The sequence below is a fragment of the Musca autumnalis genome, unplaced genomic scaffold (genome assembly GCF_047663935.1).
Source record: "Musca autumnalis isolate F117 unplaced genomic scaffold, ASM4766393v1 scaffold_5, whole genome shotgun sequence".
Classification (NCBI taxonomy): Eukaryota; Metazoa; Arthropoda; class Insecta; order Diptera; family Muscidae; genus Musca; species Musca autumnalis.
In genome coordinates, this window is record NW_027412088.1 from 23,347,747 (window position 1) to 23,373,159 (window position 25,413).

At 39.1% G+C, this 25,413-nt stretch overlaps 1 protein-coding gene across 5 annotated transcripts in view; it reads right to left on the bottom strand.

Moving 5' to 3' along the window:
• emp (epithelial membrane protein) overlaps window positions 1–25,413 on the bottom strand; it is an 83,926-nt gene that overhangs the window by 25,075 nt on the left and 33,438 nt on the right. For all 5 annotated transcript variants that reach the window (XM_073957046.1, XM_073957047.1, XM_073957043.1 and 2 more), the window contains one exon: window positions 19,512–19,597. In XM_073957046.1, the coding sequence (XP_073813147.1) occupies window positions 19,512–19,572 (61 nt within the window). In that variant the 5' untranslated portion in view covers window positions 19,573–19,597. The remainder of the gene's footprint in view (window positions 1–19,511; window positions 19,598–25,413) is intronic.

Below are 25,413 nucleotides of genomic sequence, written 5' to 3' on the forward strand. Positions count from 1 at the left end.
AAAAAAAACGAAATGGCAAGCGGGCAACTCGCTCGGTTGCATATAAATCATATTTAATTAAGAGTAAAGAAAGGCCGGCCGGAGCCGCTTCATTGGCATTTTATACAACAAACGGCTTATAAAGATGATGGATATGATGGTGATGATGACGATATTAATCATCAGCATCGTAGAAAATCATCATCATCATAGAATAATAGAAGTGAAGAGTACATGTCACCAATGATTTCTAAGAGAGATCTGTTCTGTCCCGCGGCCTGGCCTTATGATACCAGGAAAATTCAACATTTTTTTCTTGTCATTTCAATAATTTATGCGCGTGTAATTTTCTATTTTTTTCTTTTCAATTGCTGCACTTGCTCGGCTCGACTGTGGCATGTGAGTTCCCCCAAAGTGACGAATGTCTGGATGACTCATTTTGTTGTTGTGCACGACCACTGCACACTTTTTCTGCCGGGTTTAAAGGTTGCCGGTTGTGTGCCTTTCTATTTTATTGTTGTTGCTGGTTGCTGGTTGTTGTTTTTGTTATCGTGTGATTCTACGAAGTAGGTTTTTTTCGTCGTTGGTTGTTCACTTTTTTGCACAATTTTAATTTAATCCATAAATTATAAAATTCACATAGAACGCGTCATTGTTCCCTATAGTTTTTGTAATACTAACAACAACATCAGCAGGAGTAGTAGTTGTGCAAACTATGCTGCTTGCTGTAAATGGGGGGTGGAGGAAGGGAGATGGGTTATTACTAGAAAATAAAATGCCACCGTAGAAAACCAACTAATTTGTATGCCGTTTCTAAATCAGCCAATTTTTTGTTAGAAAGAAAAAGCTTGTAATTTGAAACAATTACTCAAACAAGTAATGTTCGTTGACAGCAGTCGCAGAAGCAGCAGCGGTAAGGTAAGTAAGGAGCTGTGAAGACGTTTCGAGAAACAGCAATAACATCGATCACCGGAGATTTATATCTACAGCAATTAGTCTGTTATATTTGTATTTAAAAACAAATTGTAAGCGACACCCTACAACAGGTATGTTCCATCCTGACAACCAGTCAGACAGACAGAGGGACGTACTTCCTTTCTGATTTAATAAAATTTTTGGTCTTGAAGAGACAATTGAGACTTCTCCCATATCAAGACTATATACTCTTGCTAAGATAAATTCCACTAGCTTAACAAGAGCAGGAGTATAGACAAGTCTCTATTGTCCCTTCAAGGTCAAAAATATGTGCACAAATTTGTTTGTTGGTACCTTTAGCCGAGCGAGAGCGGATTGCGAATAATACAAAGTTTGAGGAGGTTGGTCTTGATGTGAGTGTCAATGACAAGCTGGGCCCTAAGGTGGTGGTCCAGGGAGTCTTGGCATATCTGTTGATGAGTTTATGAAACAGTTATACGCCATGAATTTCAAGGCAATGATGTCACCCGCTGTTTACCAGAAGTCTGTTCGTCTGGTCTCTGCTCCGTGGACGACTGTTGCGGATGTGAACTCCAAGTTCAACATCGTGTTGGAGTGCACTGAGCAGGCTGCAGAGAAACTTTGCGGCGAGGGAGTATATATTAGGTGGCATAGGTTCATTGCTCGTCGATAGGATGTAGTGGCGTCGTGCTTCAGATGTCTGTCCTTTGACCACAGGGTGCGGGAATGCCGGTTGCAGGAAGACGTTTGTCGTAGATGTGGTGGTACTGGCCATTTAGCATCGATGTGTCCGAATCCCATCAACTGCAGGAACTGTGTGTTCAGAGGGCTGCCTGCTGGACACCTTATGATGTCCATGGAGTGCCCGGCGCTTGCGTCCTTGGTTGCGAGGGCTAACGCAAGACATTGATGATGGAGGTTCTTCAATACAACTGCCAGTGGTTTGCGAGTGTGACGCAGGAGTTTGGTCAGACTTTCCGCAACTTAGGCGCTTCCGTAGCTCTTTTGCAAGAACCTTACTGTAGAGATGGCTGTGTGAAGGGAATTGCCGGGTGGTATGCGGGTCTTTACGGACCAGAATTGTGACTCTGCTATAGTTGTGGGAGACAGTGACATAGACTGTACTGTTCTTTTAAGTAGCCAATGGGGAGTTTGTCTGTCCGTTGAGCGGGCGGGGGGAAAGGTGTTGTTGGCTAGCATCTATTGTAGATTTAGCATACCACTGGAGCCTTTTCTTGGGTTTATGGATGCGGTACTGCTCCTTGCGGGTACTTGTCCGCTAATCCTAGGTTTAGATGCAAATGCAACCTCTTCTTTGTGGTTCTCTAAGATGACCAGCCCCACATATGGGCATCGGAACCGCGAAAGAGGAGAGTTGCTAAGCGAATGGGCCCTCGCATCTGTATACCTTCGATGGGCCTTCTGGTGTAAGCGATATTGACGTGACGGTTGCAAATGGGGCAGCAATGACAGCTTACCAGTTTAGTTGGCAGATTAGTGAAGACTGGGGCATTAGTGACCATAATCTCATAGGATTATGGTCAAACCTCGGGGACGGACGCGGGTGACTGAGCGTTTTCGGGGTTGGATGGAACGAGACGTGAACTGGGACCACAATGCGAACTGTGTCAGGGAGGCAGCTACGCCATTAGCGGACTTCAGGGCACTGACGTTAGATGACCAGGTCAGTAAGTTGAATGAGTGGATGAGAAGCGTCAATGACGTACTCCTTGGCAGATGCCGTCAGGTGAAGCCAAGTAAAGTTAAATGGTGGGCCCGTGAGCTGGGTCTGATGCGGAGGGGAATAAGAAGACGATTGGAGGAGATTTATACAGGACAACAGGCATGATCCCTGGGGAAAGGTATACCGTGTGTGCCGACACGGTGTGTCTAAGCGTCCGGTTGACCTACAGGCGTTGCGTCTTGGCTCCAGGTCGACGACCTCGGGGTAGGCGGGAAACGTAGGGATTTTGTTGGGGTCTTTCTTCCCAAGGTCGGAGACTCATTCACCTCCACCACTTGTGTGGGAGTTGGGTGAGCCTCCGGACTTGGAGCGTAATGAAGTTGCGGACAGTATCTGCCGGATTAGTAATAGAAAATCGCCAGGTATCGACGGCATGACCGGAAGGATATATAAAGCCATCTGGAAGGTCATGCCCGTGAATATTGAGTCCCCGCGTGGGTGGAAGGAAGCTCGCGTCGTGGTGCTCCTCAAGTCGCCTGTTCGGGTAAGGAGTAATCCTCGCTCGTATCGGGGCAAGAGCCTTCTCCCAGTGCTTGGAAAAGTGCTGGAGAGGATTATGGTTTCAAGGCTTGGGAAGTGCCGCGGCGTGAGTCCTTCACCGCATCAGTTCGGCTTTGTCGAAGGTAGAGGTACAGTGGACTCGTGGATACATGTGCAGAACAGTCTGAGCGGGTCAAATTCTAAATATGTCTTAGACATATTTGTTGATTTCAAAGGCGCATTTGACTTCCTTTCGTGGGATAGCGTGCTCACAAAGCTGTCTTAGATCAGGTGCCGGGAGTTTGTTCTCTGGTCGAGTTATTTCAGTGGACGAAGGGCTTGTGTTGTGCGAGCCAATAAGACGGTCTGGACAGATGTGGAGCGAGGCTGCCCTCAAGGGTCTATCTGTGGTCCATTTATTTGGAACCTCATGATGGATTCTCTGCTGCGGGAGTTAGCTACCACTTTCAAGATCTGTGCGTATGCTGATGATCTCCTCATCACGATCGAAGGTGAGTCTCGTGTCGAACTGGAACGTCGTGCTGAGGAGGCCATGGGCATCGTGGGGGTCTTGAGTGACCGAGTGGGTGTCGAGGTGTCTAAGGAGAAGACTGAGCTAATGCTGTTGAAAGGCAGATTAGCGCACAGCTGACCTCCCCACGTTCGATTTGGCGACCACGGCATACGGTATGTCAAGCAGGTCAAGTACCTTGGGATAACGATGGCCGAAAGAATGAATTTCCTGCCGCACTTTGATCGTTTGAACGACAAGTTAACTGCTGTATGGTTAGAAGGGTCGTGCGGACCGACTGGCTGTAGCATGAGTCTGGGATTCTTACTGACGGGGCATGGCTTTCTAAATGCATTTTTATATGCATGAGGCCTGTCCGGGACAGATTTATGTGGGTGTGGGATGACCGAAGACTGGCGGCATATACTGACGGAATGCCGGTACTCTGATGACATTAGAGATTTAGTCAATATGGGTATCACGTATGGAGGGGCGGGGTGGGATTTCAGTAGGGCACTTGAAGACAGGCGGACTTTTAGTTGTTTAAGTAGGTTTGCACGTGAAGTGTTTATTAGGAGAAGGACTTGACTTAGTGGAGGTAATTCCTCCACATAGTCATCTCTGCAGTTGGGTGTGCTGGTGTTGGAGGAGGAGGTGGTTCGGAGAAGATGAGTGGTGCGGCGTTGGTTCCTGGTGTGGATGTCGTGCCGGTCATCCGTGAGGGTGGCTTCGTCCATTGCTTGTGTTGTGTTGTCCGTTGCCGCGGTGGCAGGTGCCCCCAAATCTTCGGATCTGGCCTGGCAGTTGGTGTTGCCCCCTTGTGGGAGCATCGCGGTGGCTGTGGTTTAGACCCAAATCGCGGGTAGAGTTTCGGCTCGTGTGTGGAGTTGCACTTCAACCGGGTGCCTGACCCAAAGAAAGGCAGGAGTTTAGATAGGCTCAGCTCCTAACCAAGGAGGCGATCACGCCCAAGGTGATCGCAATGCTGAACTTAAGGCCTCTGGGTCTCAGCATTACGTGTCAGGCAGCAGGTAGTGCCCTAAGGCTGCATGAACAGAATCTCTGGCGCAATTGTGCCTATGGGCATGGGCATGTATCCTGAACGAGTCAGGTATCAATGCGAACCAACGTGAAAAACTAAGCGACTATACATCACCAGTCCTGAGATTTGACGGTAGAGATGTCGTTATCCCTAGTAGAGGCGACTGGAGCCGTAGTAATCCTCATCTGGCCGGTCTGGCTTTTTATACAGACAGGTTCCAAGATGGAAGAAGGTACTGGGGGCCAGTGCCAACTGTGAAAGCTAGGTATTGGGTACACTTACAGGTTAAACAGCAACTGTGGTGTATTCCAGGTTGAAATTTTCGCGATTTGAAAGGCAGTGGAATTGATAAAAAGTCTGGATGCACAGATCATTCAACCGGTGACTATCTTTATACCCTACACCACACTGTGGTAAGGGGGGGGGGGGACTAAAATTTTTTTAGCCATAGGAAGAACGCTATTGCTTTTGGTGAAAATCAGTTCAAATTTGGATATAGCTCCCATATATATTTTCACCCGATTTCACGTATTTGCTGCACCAAACACGCTATGTAAGTCCGATTTCATATTGATATTTGAAATGTGTGACTGAATTCGGTCTGAAAATAAATGTGCCAAATTATATCGAAATCGGTTCAGATTTGTATATAGCTCCCATATATATTTTCGGCCGATTTTACGTATTTTCTGTACCAAACACGCTAGATACGTCCGATTTTGATGAAATTTGGCATGTTTGACTGAATTCGGTCTAGAAATAAGTGTATCAAATTATATCGAAATCGGTCCAGATTTGTATATAGCTCCCATATATATTTTCGGCCGATTTCACGTATTTTCTGCACCAAACACGCTATGTAAGTCCGATTTCAATGATATTTGGAATGTGTGACTGAATTCGGTCTGGATATAAATGTGCCAAATTATATCGAAATCGGTTAAGATTTGGATATAGCTCCCATATATATTTTCGCCCGATTTCACGTATTTGTTGCACCAAACACGCTATATACGTCCGATTTTGATAAAATTTGGAATGTGTGACTGAATTCAGTCTGGAAATAAATGTGCCAAATTATATCGAAATCGGTTAAGATTTGTATATCGCTCCCATATTAATTTTACATATTCACAGTGGTGTAGGGTATCATATAGTCGGCCCCGCCCGACTTTGAGCCTTTCCGTACTGCTTGTGGATAGTCAAGCGGCTCTTAAAGCCACAAAATCCTGTAGCATCAAGTCTGAGGTCGGCCTTAGAACAGCTTTGGAAACGCTAACTAACAGCCATCATCAATGCTGGGTACCAGGACACTTCGATTTTATGGGAAATGAAAAAACACACGAATTAGCTAGAAGAGGATCGCAGTTTACAGATCTAGCAATCGCCGAATCAATCAAACCACCCATTTGTCAGCTTTTCCGCAATATTGCTACGTTCTTCGATGAAAGAGCCAGTAAATTGTGGCATATTGAATCTATGTGCAATTTGTCTAGATCCATCTGACCAACTCTTTCAGCCAAAAGAACAAACTCACTGTTGAACCTGAGCAAAGCTGAAGTTAGAGTAATGATGGGAGTTATTACTGGGCACTGCTATATCAGGGCCTTTACCATCAAATGGGACGATGACATTACTGACTACTGCATACTCTGCGAGGACGAGGAGGAGACGATCGAGCACCTCCTGTCTCGTTGTCCAGTTTTGTCTTGCATACGGCATATATTAGTGGGTGTCCCCTTTCCATCATGTCTAACCTTCTACTCAACTTTGGAACCTGCTTTAATGTACAACATCATCAGAAAGTGGCTGGGATAGCGCAAACTGAACACGTGGACCGTTTATCCAAATTTCTTCCAACCATCACCATCCAAACTTTTTTCTTTTTTTCAAAATGTACCTCAACGAAATAAATAATTCAGTCCAAACTTTGCACTTTGTAATATGTCATCGAAACATAGCTTATGTTAAAATATAGGTGCCCAAAAAGTTCAAGATTCTTCCCAAAAGTGCAGTTAAAGGCCAGTTCTTCGAAAATTTTTGAATTTTTTGCATCAGGTTGTCTTTGCGGCTTCGAAAAGGGCGGTACAATTTTCGTCTCATTACAACCATATATATTTTTTCGTAGGCAAGCCCATACCTTTAAAATGCTACAATGAATAATAAAAATAGCCAGTGGGCATGAAAGGATGGTTTGACATTGGTCCAAACTTTGAACATCGTACTATTTCCCTTTGAGTATCTTCCACACAGAACTTCTTGTCTTCCGTAAGATTATATTTTATTTATTGATTTTTTGTGTAGGGCACCTCATAGTCGTCCTTTACGGACATTAGTCCTTTCCTAACTTCCTTATATTTCAGGTAACAGTGTATGTTACTTGCCAACCCCACTCCTCAATCTATTGTCTCTATTTAGATTTTATTTCATCGTTAGCCAACCCGCTTATTGTATTTTTTTTTTTTTTTTGCTATTTTATTTTTTTCAGTTACCCCCTAATATGACGGAATCATTGGTATTGGCATTCCACACATGTCTATTGAGACATTTATAAGTATGATTTATAAGTAGAAATGACGTTGCTCAAAGTCTAGGGTAGCCAAATACCCACCCCACTTCCCACCTTAATAACTTCTCAGCTCAACAAAAAGCACATTCAACAAACATTCAATAGAAGGAAAACGACTTTGCTATGCCCCCCAATCTCCATGCATTGGGAAGAACATTCAAACGCTGTACACTCACACACACTCGGTCTCACATGAAATCCTCGAATGTGTCGTGTCAAATACATGTTTAGCAAAATAAGTCAGAGTCTGTCTTATCAAACAGGTGATTTTGTTGTCAACTAGTCGCTGGTAAATGTTGTTGTTGCTATTTGTTGTTAGTTTTTATTTCTTTCCAATTTGTTGAACAATTTTATAACATTTTTGTTTAATTCACGATTTAGTTTTTGTTTTGTTGTGTGTGGCAATTGTTGTGTTACTGCAGCGAGAACAAAATTATTTACACATATCAGGCTTTGTAATCAATGTTAAATAAATTTCTTTTATTAATTATTTAATTAATGTGGAGGTACAAAGGTGTAGGATGTTGAGTGCAGGGTTGTTGTTGATATGGATATTGAAATATACCCTCAACAAAAACTCAAATTATCAAATAAAGGGGTTATAAAGTACTTTTGCTACGAATAAGTATCTACAAATCAATCTGGGCATTCAATCAAGGGCATTCCGAACCAAAATTGGCAATATGCGCCCAAGTTTTGGCAAAAACAAAAAAATATATATATAATAAATAATTTCGAACCAAATAAGCAGTTAAGGCCTCGACACATAAGAAGAATGGCATTCTTGCTTAAGTCATATCTGGTAAATGACTAAAGACCAAGTTCGACCTAATAAAAGGATTTCAGAATCACACTTGAATTAGGTCGAACTTGGTCTTTAGTCATTTACCAGATATGACTTAAGCAAGAATGCCATTCTTCTTATGTGTCGAGGCCTTAATTCAATGACGACTAAAATTCTACAAATAAGCTACAAAATTACTTTTAGGATTGTTGAGGAGAATTTATGTTCAATTTCATCACACTCCATATTTTTATTTTGTCCTCTGCTGGGATTCATGTTCAATTTGATTTGTAGAAAAACACACCACACACTGATTGGGACAGGGCTAAATATACTCGGGTTGTAAAACCATTATTTATTTCGAAAAGGTATATTTTTGATCGTATTACAATGAGTAGTATGGAAACAGGAACGCAAACAGCTGGCAGTGCTGTCAATGCTCTAAAACAATATTGACAATGTTTTGGTTTAGCTTAGGCACAAACCAAAAGCATGTTATGCTATTTGTCACCAGATGGAATAACTTATCAAAGACATAAATGCCTTCCACCACGAAGTTATGTCTAATTCTTTCGAGCAGAATAATGTTTTAACTGATGATAATCGCTTTATACAGAATGTTTTCTGGTGCGTGCGGTTATATGGGGGCTATAAGAAAACCTATACTCACAAATTTATAGGGTATAGTTTTATACCACCAACAAGGACTAAAGACAAAATTTCAATCATTTCGTTGGGATATTGAGGCAACATGCCGGAAACGGGTGCTACCGTTCTATGAAGGCTGAAGATCTGGAACTATACCGACAAATTTCAGGTGGAAAATTTTGTAACCCCAACCAATGCTAAATATAAAATTTCAGCCATTTCGCGGGATTTTGAGGCTAAAACTTTGAAAATACCGAAAATCGGGAGGTACGGTTATACGGGAGCTATATGAAGACATGGGCCTATACCGACAAGCTGCATATGGAAAATTTAAAACCCCCAACGTATACTAAATACCGAATTGCAGCCTTTTCGGTGGGATATTGAGGCCAAAAACTTCAAAATACTATATGAAGGCGTGGACCTATACCGATCAATTTGTGGTGGAAAGGTTAAACCCCCTAACGAAGACTAAATACCAAATTTCAGCCATTTTGGAGGAATATTGAGGCCACAACCTTCACAATACCGAAAATTAGGAGGTATCGGTATATAGGGGCTATTTGAAGGCGTGGACGTATAACAACAAATTTTAGGTGGAATATTTATTACCCCCACCGAAGAGCAAATACCAATGTTCAACCATTTCGATGGGATATTGAGGCCACAAAACACCGAAACCGGGAGGTACCGCTCTATGGGGGTTATATGAAGGCGTGGACCTGTACCGACAAATTTCTTGGGAAAAGTTTAGTACTCCCAACGAAGCCTAAATACCAAATTTCAGCCATTTCGGCAGAATATTGAGGCCACAACCTTCAAAATACCGAAAATCGGGAGGTACCGGTCTACAGGGGCTATATGAAGGCGTGGACCTATACCAATAAATTTGTGGTGGAAAGGTTAAAACCCCTAACGAAGACTAAATACCAAATTTCAGCCATTTCGATGAGATACTGAGGCCACAATTTTCAAAATACCGAAAATCGGGAGAAACCGTTCTATGGGGGTTATATGAAGGCGTGGACCTATACCTACAAATTTCAGGTAAAACGTTTAATACCCCAAATGAAGACCAAATACTAAATTTCAGCCATTTCGGTGTATTATTGTGGCCACGACCTTCAAAATACCGAAAATCGGGAGGTACCGCTTTATGGGGGTTATATGAAGGCTTGGACCTATACCGATAAATTTGTGGTGGAATAATTAAAACCCCTAACGAAGACTAAATGCCACATTTCAGCCATTTCGATGGGATATTGACGCCACAATTTTCTAAATACCGAAAATCGGGATGTACCTATCTATATGGGCTATATGAAGGCGTGGACCTGTACCGACAAATTTCTGGGGGAAAGTTTCGTACTCTTAACGAAGACTAAATACCAAATTTCAGCCATTTCGATGGGATATTGACGCCACAATTTTAAAAATACCGAAAATCAGGAGGTACCGTTCTGTGGGGGATATATGAAGGCGTGGACCTATACCGACAAATTTCAGGTGGAATATTCAATACCCCCAACGAAAACTAAAGAACCAAGTTTCAGCCATTTCGGTGGGATATTGAGGCCACAACCTTAAAAAATGAAATTCGGGACATACCGTTCTGTGGGGGATATATGAAGGCATGGACCTATACCGACAAATTTCTGGTGCAGTATTTATTACCCCCAAAAAATTTCACCTAACTAAAGAGCGAATCTAAACAATTGCCCACCTCTTTAATAGCTGGTGGGCACGAACCAACCATTTCAGATGGTTACCTCAGGATTTTGTCATAATGCCACAATGTCAGCAAGCATGAACTTACCCACGGAAATCATTATATCGATGTAATCAGGGCCACAAAGACTGCAATTTCAAATCCTCAAACAGTCCTTAAACTGCACCTAAGCGAATATTTTGAACTTCTGTGAGTGAGGTACCAGAAGTAGTTGCCCGATCTATTTTAATAATTGATTTGAATTATGTTTGAGAGAAAATATTCGATGTGCAAATGCCAGACGCTCTACCTGGGATAAACTTTTAAAAACGATTATCAAACACACCTTCAATTGCATTTAACTAATTCTTTATATTTTTATACCCTCAGCCTTTAGGCTAAAGAGGGTATTTACACTTTGATACGACCAAAAATGTGCCTCATCGAAGTAATGGTTTTAGACCCCAAGTATGTTTGTACGATATCCGTTTCAGACAATTTTGAGTAGATCTAGCAATGTCCGTCCGTCCTTCCTTCCGTCCGTCTGTCTGGCAGGCTGGTGCGCACGATAACTCACGAACGGATCAATCGATTCAGTTCAAAATTTGGGTATCGAAATATTTTGTCCATATTCGATTTAAGTTCGAAGATGGGCCATTTAGGTCCACTCCTTCAGGTACTTCCCCCACAAATGTTCAAAAATTGTCGCAAAACTTGTGCGCACGATAACTCTTGTAGGGAATAAACGATTTGGTCCATACTTTGCACATCGTGTAATTACTACCAAACTTAGATGAGGTTCCAATATGGACTCAATCGGTCCACTCCTTCGGGTACCTCCCACACAAAATTTCGGAAAAATTCAGTTTAGGACCTGGTCTCGAATCGCTTTGATTTTTGTTTACGCAAGTTGTATTCTGTACTCTATACGACGCTGTAAGTTTCATTAGGGGCAAGTCCATACTTCCTGAGAAAATAGCCTGAAAGTTACAAAAAAACCCTATGACACCGTGTGGATCTGCCGATTCAGTCCAAAATTTGGCTTTCGTAATATTTTGTCCAAACTTAGTTCAAGTTCAAAGATGGATTATATCGGTCCACTCCTTCCGGTACCTCCCCCACAAAATTTTGAAAATGTTCGGAAAATTTGTGCGTACGATAACTCTTGAACGCAGTAACCGATTTGATCCATACTTTGCACATTAAGAAATTTCGACCAGACTTAGATGAGGTTCCAATATGGACTCAATCGGTAAACTCCTTCGAGTACCTCCCACACACAATTTCGGAAAAGTTCAGTTTAGGACCTGCTCTCGAATCGCCTTGGTTTTTGTTGTAACATATTGTATTCACTGTCCCCTATACGAAGGTACAAGTTTCTTCAGGGGCAAGTCCATACTTCCTGAAAAAATAGCCTGAAAGTTGAAAAACAAACCCTATGACACCATGTTTATGGGTGGAAGCGCAAGATAATGCCGATTCCGGCCAAAATTTGGTCTTCGTAATATTGTTTCCAAACTTACTTTAAGTTCGTAGATAAGCCATATCGGTCCACTCCTTCAGGTACCTACACCACAAAAGTTCAAAAATATTCGGAAAGATTGTGCGCACGATAACTCTTGATGGGAGTGACCGATTTGGTCCATACTAGATCAGGTTCGAATATGGATTATATTTGGATAAGTTCAGTTTAAGACCTGTTATTGAATCACTTTGATTTTTGTTGAAGCAACTTACATTTGCTGCCTCAATTACGATGGTAAAAGTTGTTTCAGGGGCATGTCCATACTTCTTGAGAAAACAGCCCGAAGGGTTAAAAACCCACTATGACACCCCCATGGTCTATGACGGTCCATTCCTTTAAGTACCTTTTCCGCAAAATTTTTGAACTTCAATCCTAATCAACATTTTTGTCGGTTCATACGACCAAAATTTTGAATCCCCCTAAATACATAAGTTTTTTGTGAAAAAAGTGTTTTCATTTGCACAGACTGAGGGTACATCTCTGTCGGCAAAGCCGACTGATACTTTTTTACTTGTTAGGTCTCCTTCATATATCCGATTTAGAACTTCTTTAAACTTCATTAAACGAAAATATTACGATTTACAAAGTATCGGCCAAATCGGATACTCAATGCGTAAATTTTAGTTGGTGTCACCAAGGGTTTTTAGGAAGTAGGCACTTGACCCAGACAAAAATTATAACGTTAAAGAAAACACGATTTTCGTAGATTGTTTGATTGATTCACTCTCTGTATTGCGGCTGATGCTCTGCTATCAGGTTTAACCACTTATGGAAGCACTGAGGTTGATGTACAGAGTTCAAGTTGCTCAAGAGGAATGAACGAATTTATTGAATTTTATTCTACTTAGCTTCACTTTTGAGAAGCGACAAAGTCGTTTAGTCAAGTATGATAAAATTTAGTAGTACATAGTTGCTTAAAGTAGTAGTATTAAATATATTTACAGAGGTGTATTTATAGCTGTTAAATTTTAAAAATGTAAATATCAATCACAATAGGTAATATGAAAAAGTATAAAATCACAATGACAAAAGTAGAAAAAGTGTCACTATTGAAATGTAGAGGGTGTTAAACTGTAATTATTAAAATGTTGATTGCTTCAACGTCGTAATAAATAACGGAAAGTCAATCTGCTGCAAAAAATATCAAACGATACGAAAACTGCATTTTTGCGAAAATCTTCGAAATTTTAGTTGGATTTATGTTATGTCTCGAAGACATGTTACGATGTGCAAAGTTTAAACTAAATCGATTACTAACTTCGAGAGTTAATGTGTTCGGTATTTTAGCGAAAAAACCTTTGTGGGACAGATATGTGAAGAAGTAAGTCCATGTGGATAATCGAATTTGACCTTTATTGAGGTGCAAAGTATGGAGCCATAAGTTCGAGAGTTATCGTGTGAATCAGCCAGACAGACGGGGTGTACAAACATTATTTTCATGGAGTACTTTTTTGATCGATTCACAGTGAGTAGTATGGAAACAGGAACACATGCAGCTGTCTGGGGTATCAGTGCTCATTGTTTTAATTGTTGCCAATGTTCTGGTTTAGCGTAGACATAAACCAAAAATATCTTACACTATTTGTCACCAGATGGAAAATATACCTAAGACTTATAATATAAGAAGATGGTACATTTCTATTGCTACTATACATTGGCAGATGGCGCAGGACTATGTTATGTTACAATGTTATACACAAAGAGCCTCTATGGTTTAATAGTATAAATCGACTACAAATTGTATAAAACGGAGGTTGTCCAAATTTACTTGGGGTGTACAAATATTCGGGTATGTTCTGAGACACACTTTACCCCTCACTTCACGCCTCAAGCATTTTGTTCACCCCATTTACCCTTATTTTTGAGTATTTTATGGACGGACTATGGTGTACTCTTCTTTTTAAATACCCTAAGGAATCTTATATGCTGTTTATATTATAGGTTTTTGCAGGGTTAACCTTCTTTATGAGAATTTATTTGACGTATAGGCAATGGAAATGACATTTGGAACCCAGTGAGTTTGTTAAATCCGGTTATATATAAACGTACTGTTAACCCCAAGAAAATCGCAAAAAAATAGGAGTAAATGAGGTGAACAAAATGCTTGAGGCGTGAAGTGGGAAGTGAAGTGTCTCTCAGAACATTCCGATTATTTTGATGGGGTACTTTTTGATCGATTCACAATGAGTAGTAGGGAAACAGGAACACATGCAGCTGTCTGGGCTGTCAGTGCTCATTGTTTTAATTGTTGGTAATGTTCTGATTTAGCGTAGACACAAACCAAAATCATCTTACACAAATTTGTCACCAGATGGAAAAACATACCAAAGACATGTATAAATATAATAATATGGGACATTTCACTGTTATTAAACTCCGCTAGGTGGCGATGGAATTTGACATAATTTTATACCTGAACAGATTAGTACCAAAAGAGGTTTCAGACAAGGAAAGTGCCTTTCGTGTGACCTAATCAACGTTCTGCTGGAAAATATAGAAAGTGAATCTGCTAATGTGGGTCTAACAGTATACAGCGACCAAGTTGGTATCGCCGCGGACCAAGAGTGAAGGAAGGTTCCTATAATTTTGAGGTAGCTAAAGACTTCGTCAAATCAAATAGTCTACAATGTGACATTTTAGATTTTGTCAATACCCCAAGGCAATGAATTTAATGATCACTTTTGACGTTGTGAAGGCTATAAATTTCATCGAAAAATTAAAACAATAACAAAAGCAGCCCCCTAATAATGGTTATATAACAACAATAATAATGTAATAGCCTACTACCTACTGTAATACCTTATGTGTAATATTATAATTTTCCAATGTAATATTTTATTGATAATCGGATCTAAAAAAGTAAATGAGCAAACAATATTTGCAACGATATTGTACAACGACAACAAATTTGCATTTTTACACCGAGCCAGGCTTAGGGGATGGAATATTAATAAATTAATGGATAATTATTTTTAGAAAAAAATCGAACTTTGTATGAGGGAAATTTAGCGTTAATTTTCACTCATTATTAAAACAATAACGTTTCGTTCGCTTTCCAACTAAATATTTTGTATTACAATTCGAAGAATTATTACTAATCAGATTTATTGTGGGGTTCCTTATAAGAACTTATCAGTAGCTTATTAAAGCCTTTGATATTGTCATATTAATAATAAATGTTTTATTATTATGGTCAAAGGTCAGAAAGTCAAAACAGGAGGTGCAACAGGAGTCAGAATAAATGTGTAATCTGCCAGTGGCTTAATTGAGTCCACATTTTATTTAAAACCCAAACAAAGCAGAACACAAAACCCAATTTTTATACCCTCTACCATATTATGGAGGGTATATTAAGTTTGTTTTTCTTTTTGTAACACAACGAACTAATTATTTGCGACCGTATAAAGTAAATATGTTCTTGATCAGTATATAAGTTGTTATTCTATGACCACTGAAATTCGACAAATAAGCTACAAAATCATTTTTGAGATTGTTGAGGTGAATTTATGTTCGATTTCACCACACTCCAAATTTTTATTTTGTCCGTTGTCCTCTGCTGAGATTGAACATGAGAACTTTTGATTTGTTGGAAAACACACTACACACAGATTCAATATCAGCCAGACAGATGGACGCACAGAGCCAAATCGCCTCCAAATTGATTGTGACGGATTTCGCCCAAAAACACTTATGGCGTAAAAACCATTATTTCGATGAGATATATTTTTTATCACATCACAGTAATTAGTATGGAAACAAGAATGCATACAGCTGGCAGTGCGTTCAAAGTTCTGATTTAGCATAGACAAACACCAAAATTATGTTATGCTATTTGTCACCAGATGGAGTAAGGTGTCAATAACAAAGATATAATAAATGTGACATTTCATTGTTATTGTACTCCGGTAGGTGGCGTTAGAATTTTATATAATTTGATATAATAACTAATTATTTGCGACCATATAAAGTATATATGTACATTCTTGATCAGTATAAAATTCTAAGACGATCTAGCTATGTCCGTCTGTTGTAATCGATCTAGCGTTCGCAATAAGTAAGCTAGAGCGCTATATTTTTGCACCCAAGTGTATTTTTTCCATAGGCGGGTTAAGTTCGAAGATGGGCTATATCGGACCACTTCTTGCTATAGCCCCCATATAACGGTACCTCACGATTTTCGGTATTTTGGGGATTTTAGCTACATTGCTTGAACAAACTACCTGTAATTTCACATTTAGTGTTCCCAGTGGTCACAAAATATCTCCACCGAAAACTGTCAACATAGGTCCATGTTTTGGTATAGCCCCCATATAATGGTACCTCCCGATTTTCGGTATTTTGAAGATTTTAGCTGCAATTTTTGACCAAACTACCTGTTTTGGTATAGCCCCCATATAATGGTACCTCCCGATTTTCGGTATTTTGGGGATTTTAGCTACATTGCTTGAACAAACTATCTCACAAAAATGTCACAAAATATCTCCACTAAACTACCGTCAACATAGGTCCATGTTTTGGTGTAGCCTCCATAGAACGGTATCTCTCGATTTTTGGTATTTTGATGATTTTAGCTAAAAATGTCCACCGAACTGCCTGTAATTTCACTTTTGGGGTTCCAAGTGGTCACAAAATATCTCCACTAAAAACCGTCAACATAAGTCCACGTTTTGGTATAGCCCCCATATAACGGTACCTCACGATTTTTGGAATTTTGAGAATTTTAGCTAAAATGTTTGACCGAACTACCCGCAGTTTGACAGTTGAGGTTCCTAGTAATCACAAAATATCTCCAACGAAAACTGTCAACATAGGTCCATGTTTTGGTATAGCCCTCATATAAAGGTATCTCCCGATTTTCGGTATTTTCAGGATTTTAGCTATAACTTTTGACCGAACTATCTGTAATTTGAGAGTTGAGGTTCCTAGTAATCATAAAACATCTCCACCTAAAACTCTCAACATAGGTTTTCGTTTTGGTATAGCCCCCATATAACGATACCCCCAGATTTTTGGTATTTTGAGGATTTTTATTGATAGTTGAGGTTCCTATTGATAACAAAATATCACCTTCAAAAACTGTGAACCGAGGTCTACGTTTTGGAATAGCCCCCATTTAAAGTTACTTCCCGGTTTTCGGTATTTTGAGGGTTGTAGCTACATTTTGCGACCGAACTACCTGTATTTTGCCGTTTGAGATTCCCATCTGTCACAAAACACCTTAACCAAAAACTGTCAATATAGCTCCATGTTTTGGTAAAGCCCCCATGGAACTGTACCTCCCGATTTTCGGTATTTTGAAAATTTTAGCTACAAATTTCGACCGAACGATTTGTCAGTCGACATTTGAGGTTCCCAGTGGTCACACAACATCTCCACCAAAAACTGTCGGCATAGGTCCATGTTTTTGTATAGCCACCCCCTTTTTATACCCTCAGCATTTATGCTAACGAGGGTACATACACTTTCATACGGGCAAAATGTGCCTCATCGAAATAATGGTTTTAGACCCAAGTATGTTTGGACGAAATGTGTTTCAGACAACTTGGAGCTGATTTAGCCATGCCCGTCCTTCCGTCTCTCTGTCTGACTGGCTGAAGCGCACAATAACTCTCAAGCGGATAAACCGATTCGGTCCATAATTTGGCTTTCGTAATATTTTGTCCAAACTTAGTTTAAGTTCGAAGATGGGTTATATCGGTTCACACCTTCCGGTACCTCCCACACAAAAGTTCGAAAATGTACGGAAAATTTGTGAGCACGATAACTCTTGAAGGGAGTAAAGGATTCGGTCCATACTGTGCACATCGTAAAATGTCTACCAGACTTAGAAGAGGTTCCAATATGGACCCAATAGCTTCACTCATTCGGGTACCTCCCACACAAAATTTCGGAAAAGTTCAGTTTAGGACCAGCTCTCGAATCGCTTTGACTTTTGTTGTAGCAACTTGTATTCAATGTCACCCACCCGAATGTATAAGTTTTATCAGGGGCAAGTCCATACTTCCTGAGAAAATAGCCTGGAAGGTACAAAAAAACCCTTTGACATCGTGGCTAGTGGTTGGAATGCAAAATAACTCTCGAACGGATCTGCCGATTCGGTCCAAAATGTGGCCTTCTTAATATTTTGTGCCTACTTAGTTTTAGCTCGAAGATAAGTCATATCGGTCCACTCCTTCAGGTACCTCCACCACAAAAGTTCAAAAAATGTTCGGAAAAATTGTGCGCACGATAACTCTTGATGGGAGTGACCGATTTAATCCATACTTTACACATTATAATATATCTACCAGATATAGATCAGGTTTGAATATGGATTATATTTGTCCACTCCTTCAGGTACCTCCCACACAAAATTTCGGATAAATTTACTTTAAGACCTGATATCGAATCACTTTGATTTTTGTTGAAGCAACTTGCATTCGCTGCCTCAACTACGATGGTAAAAATTTTTTTCAGGGGCAAGTCCATACTTCTTGAGAAAACAGCCCGAAATTTGTAAAAACAAAACCCTATGGCACCATATGTAGTGGCTGGAGGGCTCGAACCGAATACTGCTCTCGTCCACACTTTGGATATTGTAATATTTCTTCGAATATTAGATGAAATTCGAAGGTGGTGCTTATAGGTCCACTCCTTCCGGTACCCCCCGCACAAAAGTTCGAAAATATTCGCTAGAATGGTACGAGCGATTTCTCATAGACGTAGCAACCGATTTGGTCCAAACTTTGGATCTCTAAATATTGTCGAAACTTTGTTCATATTTATATTAGGCAACTTTCCTTGCGGCAATTGTCAGTTTGAAGGAGAGAGAGGTCAGGCATATGGTAACACTTTGCCCCTCAACACCCTCTCTCATCAACAAACTGACAATTGCCGCAGGGAAAATTGCTTAATGTAAATATGGAGTTAGTTTATGTTCAAATTTGGGCAATCCTTGTGTACAACCCACACAAATGTTCAACATTTCTGAGTGGTTAAGGGTCTGCTTGAGGATCCTTTGGACATTTTTACCGAAGGTTTTCCTAGCGATATTATGTTTTTCGTAGGCTTGTGTGATAAAAAGCCCTTTCTATCGATATCCCCGCAATTTTTTCAGCTTTAATCCTATCCATACTTTTGTCGGTTCATACGCCCAAAATGTTGAAAACCCCCCTAAATACATAAGTTTATTTTTTTTAAGAAAAAAAAAAGTGTTTCAATCCACACAGGCTAAGGGTATATCTCTGTAGGCAAAGCAGACTGATGCTTTTTTTACTTGTTGTAACTAATACAAATCAGTTTTCGTTGCGCTCTTTAGTCGGTCCATCAATTTTTTACTCTTAGAAAAATATTATAATGTATCAAAAACTTCGGAAATAAATACCTTTTATCTTTCACCTTATATCTCGATAAGACAGACTTTAATAATCATTGAAGAATAATAATGTTTTAAAATCCCCTCTATCTTCATCGTGAACTCTTCTTAGAAACTATTTAAAATGCTAATATAAATATATTTATTCTACTTTGTTTATTTTATTTTTTTCTATTATTTGCTAACAAAAAAAAACGGAACTCAATTGTAAACAAAGGAATGACTACTTACACCATTTTCTCAGATATGTGCTGGAGAGTTTTGTGCAAAGTTTGTGCTTTTGTCCATTCATAGTAAAAATGTCATATAATTATTAGCTGCAAAGAAAAAAAGAAAAGTAAAACAAATGAGTTTTAAACAAATAAATAAAAATAAATAATAAATATTTACGAAATGATTCATCAGTTTTAGAAGCTATTAACAACTATTAGCTTCAAAAGAATTTTTATCGATAAACATGTGTATATATGTATGCAAATACATACATGTTTACATGTCTCTGGATAATATCTACATATATATTTGTTAATATGCTAATAACTAATTTTGATTGTATTTGTTTATTATGTGTCTTTACGAAAACGAAAGATAACCTTTAGATAACTCAGAGTTCAATGATTTTAAAATACAACGATTTTTAAACAGTGGAACATAATTCATTCAGTAAAGAGATAACAATAGAGTATATTTAAAAGATAACAGTAGTTGCTATGGTGAATATAGTCCAAAGCCGTTCTTTGGTATTGTTGAAGTTACGAAGTTTTTCGGCTATTCACATGACCCGAACGCAACGAAAGAGCACACAAAAGAGAGCAAATGTTTTGATTTGTTTTTGTTTTGCAGCCTGCGTGCATACAACCTTACTAACACACTGTCAAAAGTTGACAATATTCAGAATTTTGTGTGCTCTCTTCTTGGTCGGCAGTGATATAGTCACCCTAAATGTTTTTTAGCAGGCAATGTCAAAATTATCACAACCGTACACCTCTCTTTTAACTACCATTTTGAGGAAGAAACATAAGTCCTGATTTATACATATTTATGTGTAGTATTTACTGTTTTTTTTTTTTTTAATTCTAAAATCAATTACATAATTAAACAAAGATTAGCCAAGGCATTCTTTACGTGATGTGACGAAACGCATGATTAGCAATTTTATTAATGATCCATCATCAGTTTAATTCATTAGCTGTATAATGCCCGTCAATTGTGTGCACTGCCCACACACACGTACAGAACCACTTCATAAGCAGATAATAGCTAATTTCAGTCAAATTGTGTTAAATAAACGTTTTGCGTTATAAAGAACAATAACTATAAATGTGTGACAATATTTGGATAATTGATTTCAGGTGTTGCCAGACAGTGGGATAAAATTATACTCGTATGTATGCATACACCTTTATTAGAACCGTAGAGAAAGATGGAGAAACTTAGGACATATTCTACAATCGCCTAGAGAGAAGATATAATCGCAGAGTCTTAATATCATAAGACTGTTTTCGGGGATTTTAATGGTAAAACTTGCAGGGAGACGAGGTAACATCGGACAATGGAATAAATACAAACATGTGTATTGTAGTAATAGGGTCGAAGAGTAGTTTTGGCTCAACTACGCTCTGGATATGACAGTCGCTTAAATTAGGGCAAAGATCGATCGAGCCATGCAAAATACCTTCCCAGCATGCGGCATGAGCCCGCACAACACAATGCACCTTTTCAACTGTCCTGTAAAACCTACTTATCTAATTCCAGTGGATCTGTGGTTACATCCCATCGAAGCAGCCACATTCCTGTAACTGGTGATAGACCCAGAGCCAGATTGAGCAGAAGAACGAACATACAATGATAAACACTGTTGCAACAACAATGGAATAAGGGTGATCGATTTTGCAGCGGCATTGTAAACAGATCCAGATTCTCACATTTTAAAGATGACCATGCACTCATTGTCCCAATAATGTGGAAGCGCAATTGCAAAGAATGGCTCAATCCCCCCAAAATGCCGCCAAAACTACGCCCGGATACAACAACCTCTAACTTAAAGTTCTTGGTACACGGAGAAAAAAAAACGCCTCTCTAACATATGTCCCAAATTTTATTTTCAGCAAACATGTATTTGTTTGCAATCAGTCCCAAATATAACATATGTTTGGGTCCTGCAAACAAATATATGTTTGGTGCAAACAAAAGCCACAAAAACAAACAAACACATGCACCAGTGAGCGCTTTCTGAGAGCAAGGGAACGTAAATTTCAATGTAAAACACATTGAAATGTATGCTCACTTGCTCTCAGTACGCGCTCACTTAGCGATATACACACATGTATAAATGCTGTTGGTTTATTGAAAGACATAGAAAAAAGCAACAACAGACACATAGGTACATAAAACATTCCATAGAAATACATAACAGACTTTAATAAAAGAAAAACTTAATCACACTTTTAAAAAGAAAAAAATATATAGAAACATCGTTGAATGCTTAGCCTTAGTTGTGAAATAAAACACATGTTCCTCAAGGCTGAAATCATCTGCCGAAAATCGGCATCTGGAATCAAATGATTATATAATGTAATAAATAGTCACATCCATATTTGAAATATACATATGTATGTATGTATGAAAAATGTACTGATATAATTACCAAAATTAAATGCGATTTCTTCCTTGTGCAATAAAATATTTCCATTCACATTTTTGATTCAATTATAAAATGTATTGGACATTATTTTACCAAAAAGCACAATTTCTTTAAGAAAAGACAAAACACTGACTTATTCACTCACTTTACCGTCTTTACTCAACGATTGTATTTAGAAAACCCATACAAAATATGTTCCAACATAAAAAATATGTTGGTACCCAAACAAATAAAATTTAGATATGTTACAAAATTTTGCAAACATATATTTGTTTGGACACAAAAAAATTATGTTTGGATCCAAACATATATTTGTTTACAATCAGGTCCAAACAAATATTTGTTTGGATCCAAACATATTTCTAACATATACTTTACTGCGTGTACGATCAGGAGTGGTAGAAACCCTCCAAAAGAGGACATCTATAGAAGCAAGATTTCCTGGAGGGGTTTTGTATAGAGAGGACCACCTAAAGGATATAAAAGCGATTAAAGGGAAGACATTTAAAGGGGCCTTTTGCAGATAAAAAGTTTAAGGGGACGTTCTATAAACTGAGAACCTTCTACAGATAGAAGACCTCGTAAAGTGGTCTCCTATTTATAGAAAACCTCCTGCAAAGATCTTCAATAGATCGAAGACTCCCTGAAGGTAAAATAAATTTCTATACATAGAAGATCTCCTAAAGGGCCGTCTTTAGGGAGAAAAATTCCTAATGTGGTCTTATGTAGTTTGAAGACCTTCTGAAGTGGTATTTTATGGATAGAAGACCTTTTTAAGAGCTACTCTTTAAATAGACAATCTTTTAAGGCTCTTCTTTGAATAGAAGATCTTTAAACGGGTGTTTTTGATAGAAGCCCTTCTACAGTGGCCTTCTATACATAACAGACCTCCTCACGGAAAGACCTTGTAACAGAAACATTAGTACAAAGAATACCTCATATCGAAGCCTTCTATACATATAAATAGCATAGAAGGATCATACATACATAGTTTTAAGTGCCACCATGGTGCAATGGTCAGCGCCTTACACACTGCATGAGCGAGTTCGATTTCCAGGATAGGAAACATCAATTTTTCAAAGGTGGCAAAATAAACTTCAGCGTAATGTTGGTGACATTTCCTGGGCATTTTAGCAATATAAAACTTCTCTACAAATGGTGTTTTAAGACTCGCCGCACAGTGGTTCAGAAATCGATTTTCCCGGCCAAAACCCCAATTTTTTGTTATCACCGATTTTTAATTTCTATATGGGAGTTGATAATAATCATAACTAAGGAAACCAAAAACAAGTAAAATGGTATCAGTCGGCTTTGCCGACAGAGATATTCCCTCAGAGACAGAGATATTTCCCAAAAAACGTATGTTTTTAGGGGTTTTTAAAAATTTTAGGCGTTTGAACCGACAAAAATGTTGATTAGGATTAAAGATCAAAAGTTTTGCGTAGGAGATACTAAAAGGAATGGATCTACATTGACCATTATGGAAGTGGATCTCCAGCCAATACATATGGTACCATAGGGGTTTCCCACCCTTCGGGCTGTTTGCTCAAGAAGTATGGACTTGCGCCTGAAAACAACTGTTACATTCGTAAATGAGGCAGCGAATGCCAGTTGCTTTAACAAAAATCAAAGTGATTCGATAGCAGGTCTTACAGTGAACTTATCCGAAATTTTGTGTGGGAGGAACCGGATGGAGTAGACAAATATTGTCCATATTTGAATCTGATCTATATCTAGTAGATATATAAGGGTGTGTAAAGTATGGACCAATTCGGCCACTCCCTTCAAGAGTTACCGTATGAACAAATTTTCCGAACATTTTTGAACTTTTGTGGGGGAGGTTCCTGAAGGAGTGGACCGATATAGCTTATCTTCAAATTCAATCTATGTTTGGACAAAATATTACGAAGGCCAAATTTTGCACCGAATCGACAGATCCGTTCGAGAGTTATCTTGCGCTCCACCCACTACACAAGGTGTCATAGGGGTTTTTGCAACTTTCAGGTTATTTTCTCAGGAAGTATGGACTTGCCCCTGATAAAGCTTATATCGTTATATGGGGGGCAGTGAATGCAAGTTGCTACAACAAAAATCAAAGCGATTCGTGAACAGATCCTAAACTGAACTTTTCCGAAATTTAGTTTGGAAGGTACCCGAAGGAATGGACCGATTGAGTCCATATTGGAACCTCATCTAAGTCTTGTAGAAATTTCACGATGTCCAAAGTATGGACCAAATCTTTGGTACATACTTTATACATCCTAATATATCTACCACACAAAATTTCGGATAAGTTCACTTTAATACCTGCTCTCGAATTACTTAGATTTATGTTAAAGCAAGTCCATAATTCTTGAGAAAACAGCCCGAAGTGTGTAAAAACACCCAATGGCACCATATGTAGTGGCTGGAGAGCACGATAACGCTCAAAACGGATTCGGTCCAAAATTTGGCAGTCGTAATATTTTGCGCAAAATTAAAACATGTTTGAAGATGGGCCACACCGATCCACTCCTTCGGGCACCTCCCCCACAAAAGTTCAAAACTTTTCGCTAAAATTGTGTGCACGATAACTCTCGAAGGCAGTAACCGATTTAATCCGTACTTGGCACATCGTAATATATCTACAAGACATAGATCCGTTTAGAATATGGACTATTTTTTCAACTCCTTCGGGTACCTCACACACAAAAATTCAGAAAAGTGCCGTCTCGGACCACCTCTCGAATCGTTTTGATTTTTCTTGCAACATGTTGCGCTCAAAGCCCCTATTGCAATGGCACAAATTTTTGTGGCAAGTCCATATTTGTGGAAAAAATTACCTGAAAAGCCGAAAAACACCAGCATATGTATGCAGTGACTAATGCGCACTACAATTCTTGAACCGAATACTGCGTTTGTCCACACTATGCATATTGTAATTAATATTTCTTCGAATATTAGATAAAATTCGAAGGTGGTGCTTATAGGTTTACTCCTTCTGCTACCTCTCCCACAAAATTTCGAAAATATTCCCTAATATGGTACGCGCGAAATCTCATAAACGAAGCAGCCGATTTGGTCCAAACTTTGGTCCTCGAAATACTTTGTCCAAATTTAGTTTATGTTCACCTAAATATGGGTATGTAATACCACCTACACAAATGTTCAACAATTTTGTGCGTTTAAGGGTCCGTTCGAGGATCCTTTGGAAATTTTTAGTGGCCCTGTTTACATGTTTCCTGGTGGCCAACTGAAATGACAGATGTCTATCGAGAGGAATGACTCCAAACATAAGACCCACTTCCAAAATGGACTATGTCGGTCCATTCTGCTAGGTGCCTCCTCAGCAAACTTTTTGGGGCTTTAATCCAAATCCATGTTTTTGTCGGTTCATAAATACATAAGTTTTTTGGGAAATAAAACTTTAAAATTTTTGCCCTTATTAGTTGAAAGTATTACAAAGGAATCGTGTTGTCCTACAGCATTCCATACTTCCCTAAATCATGG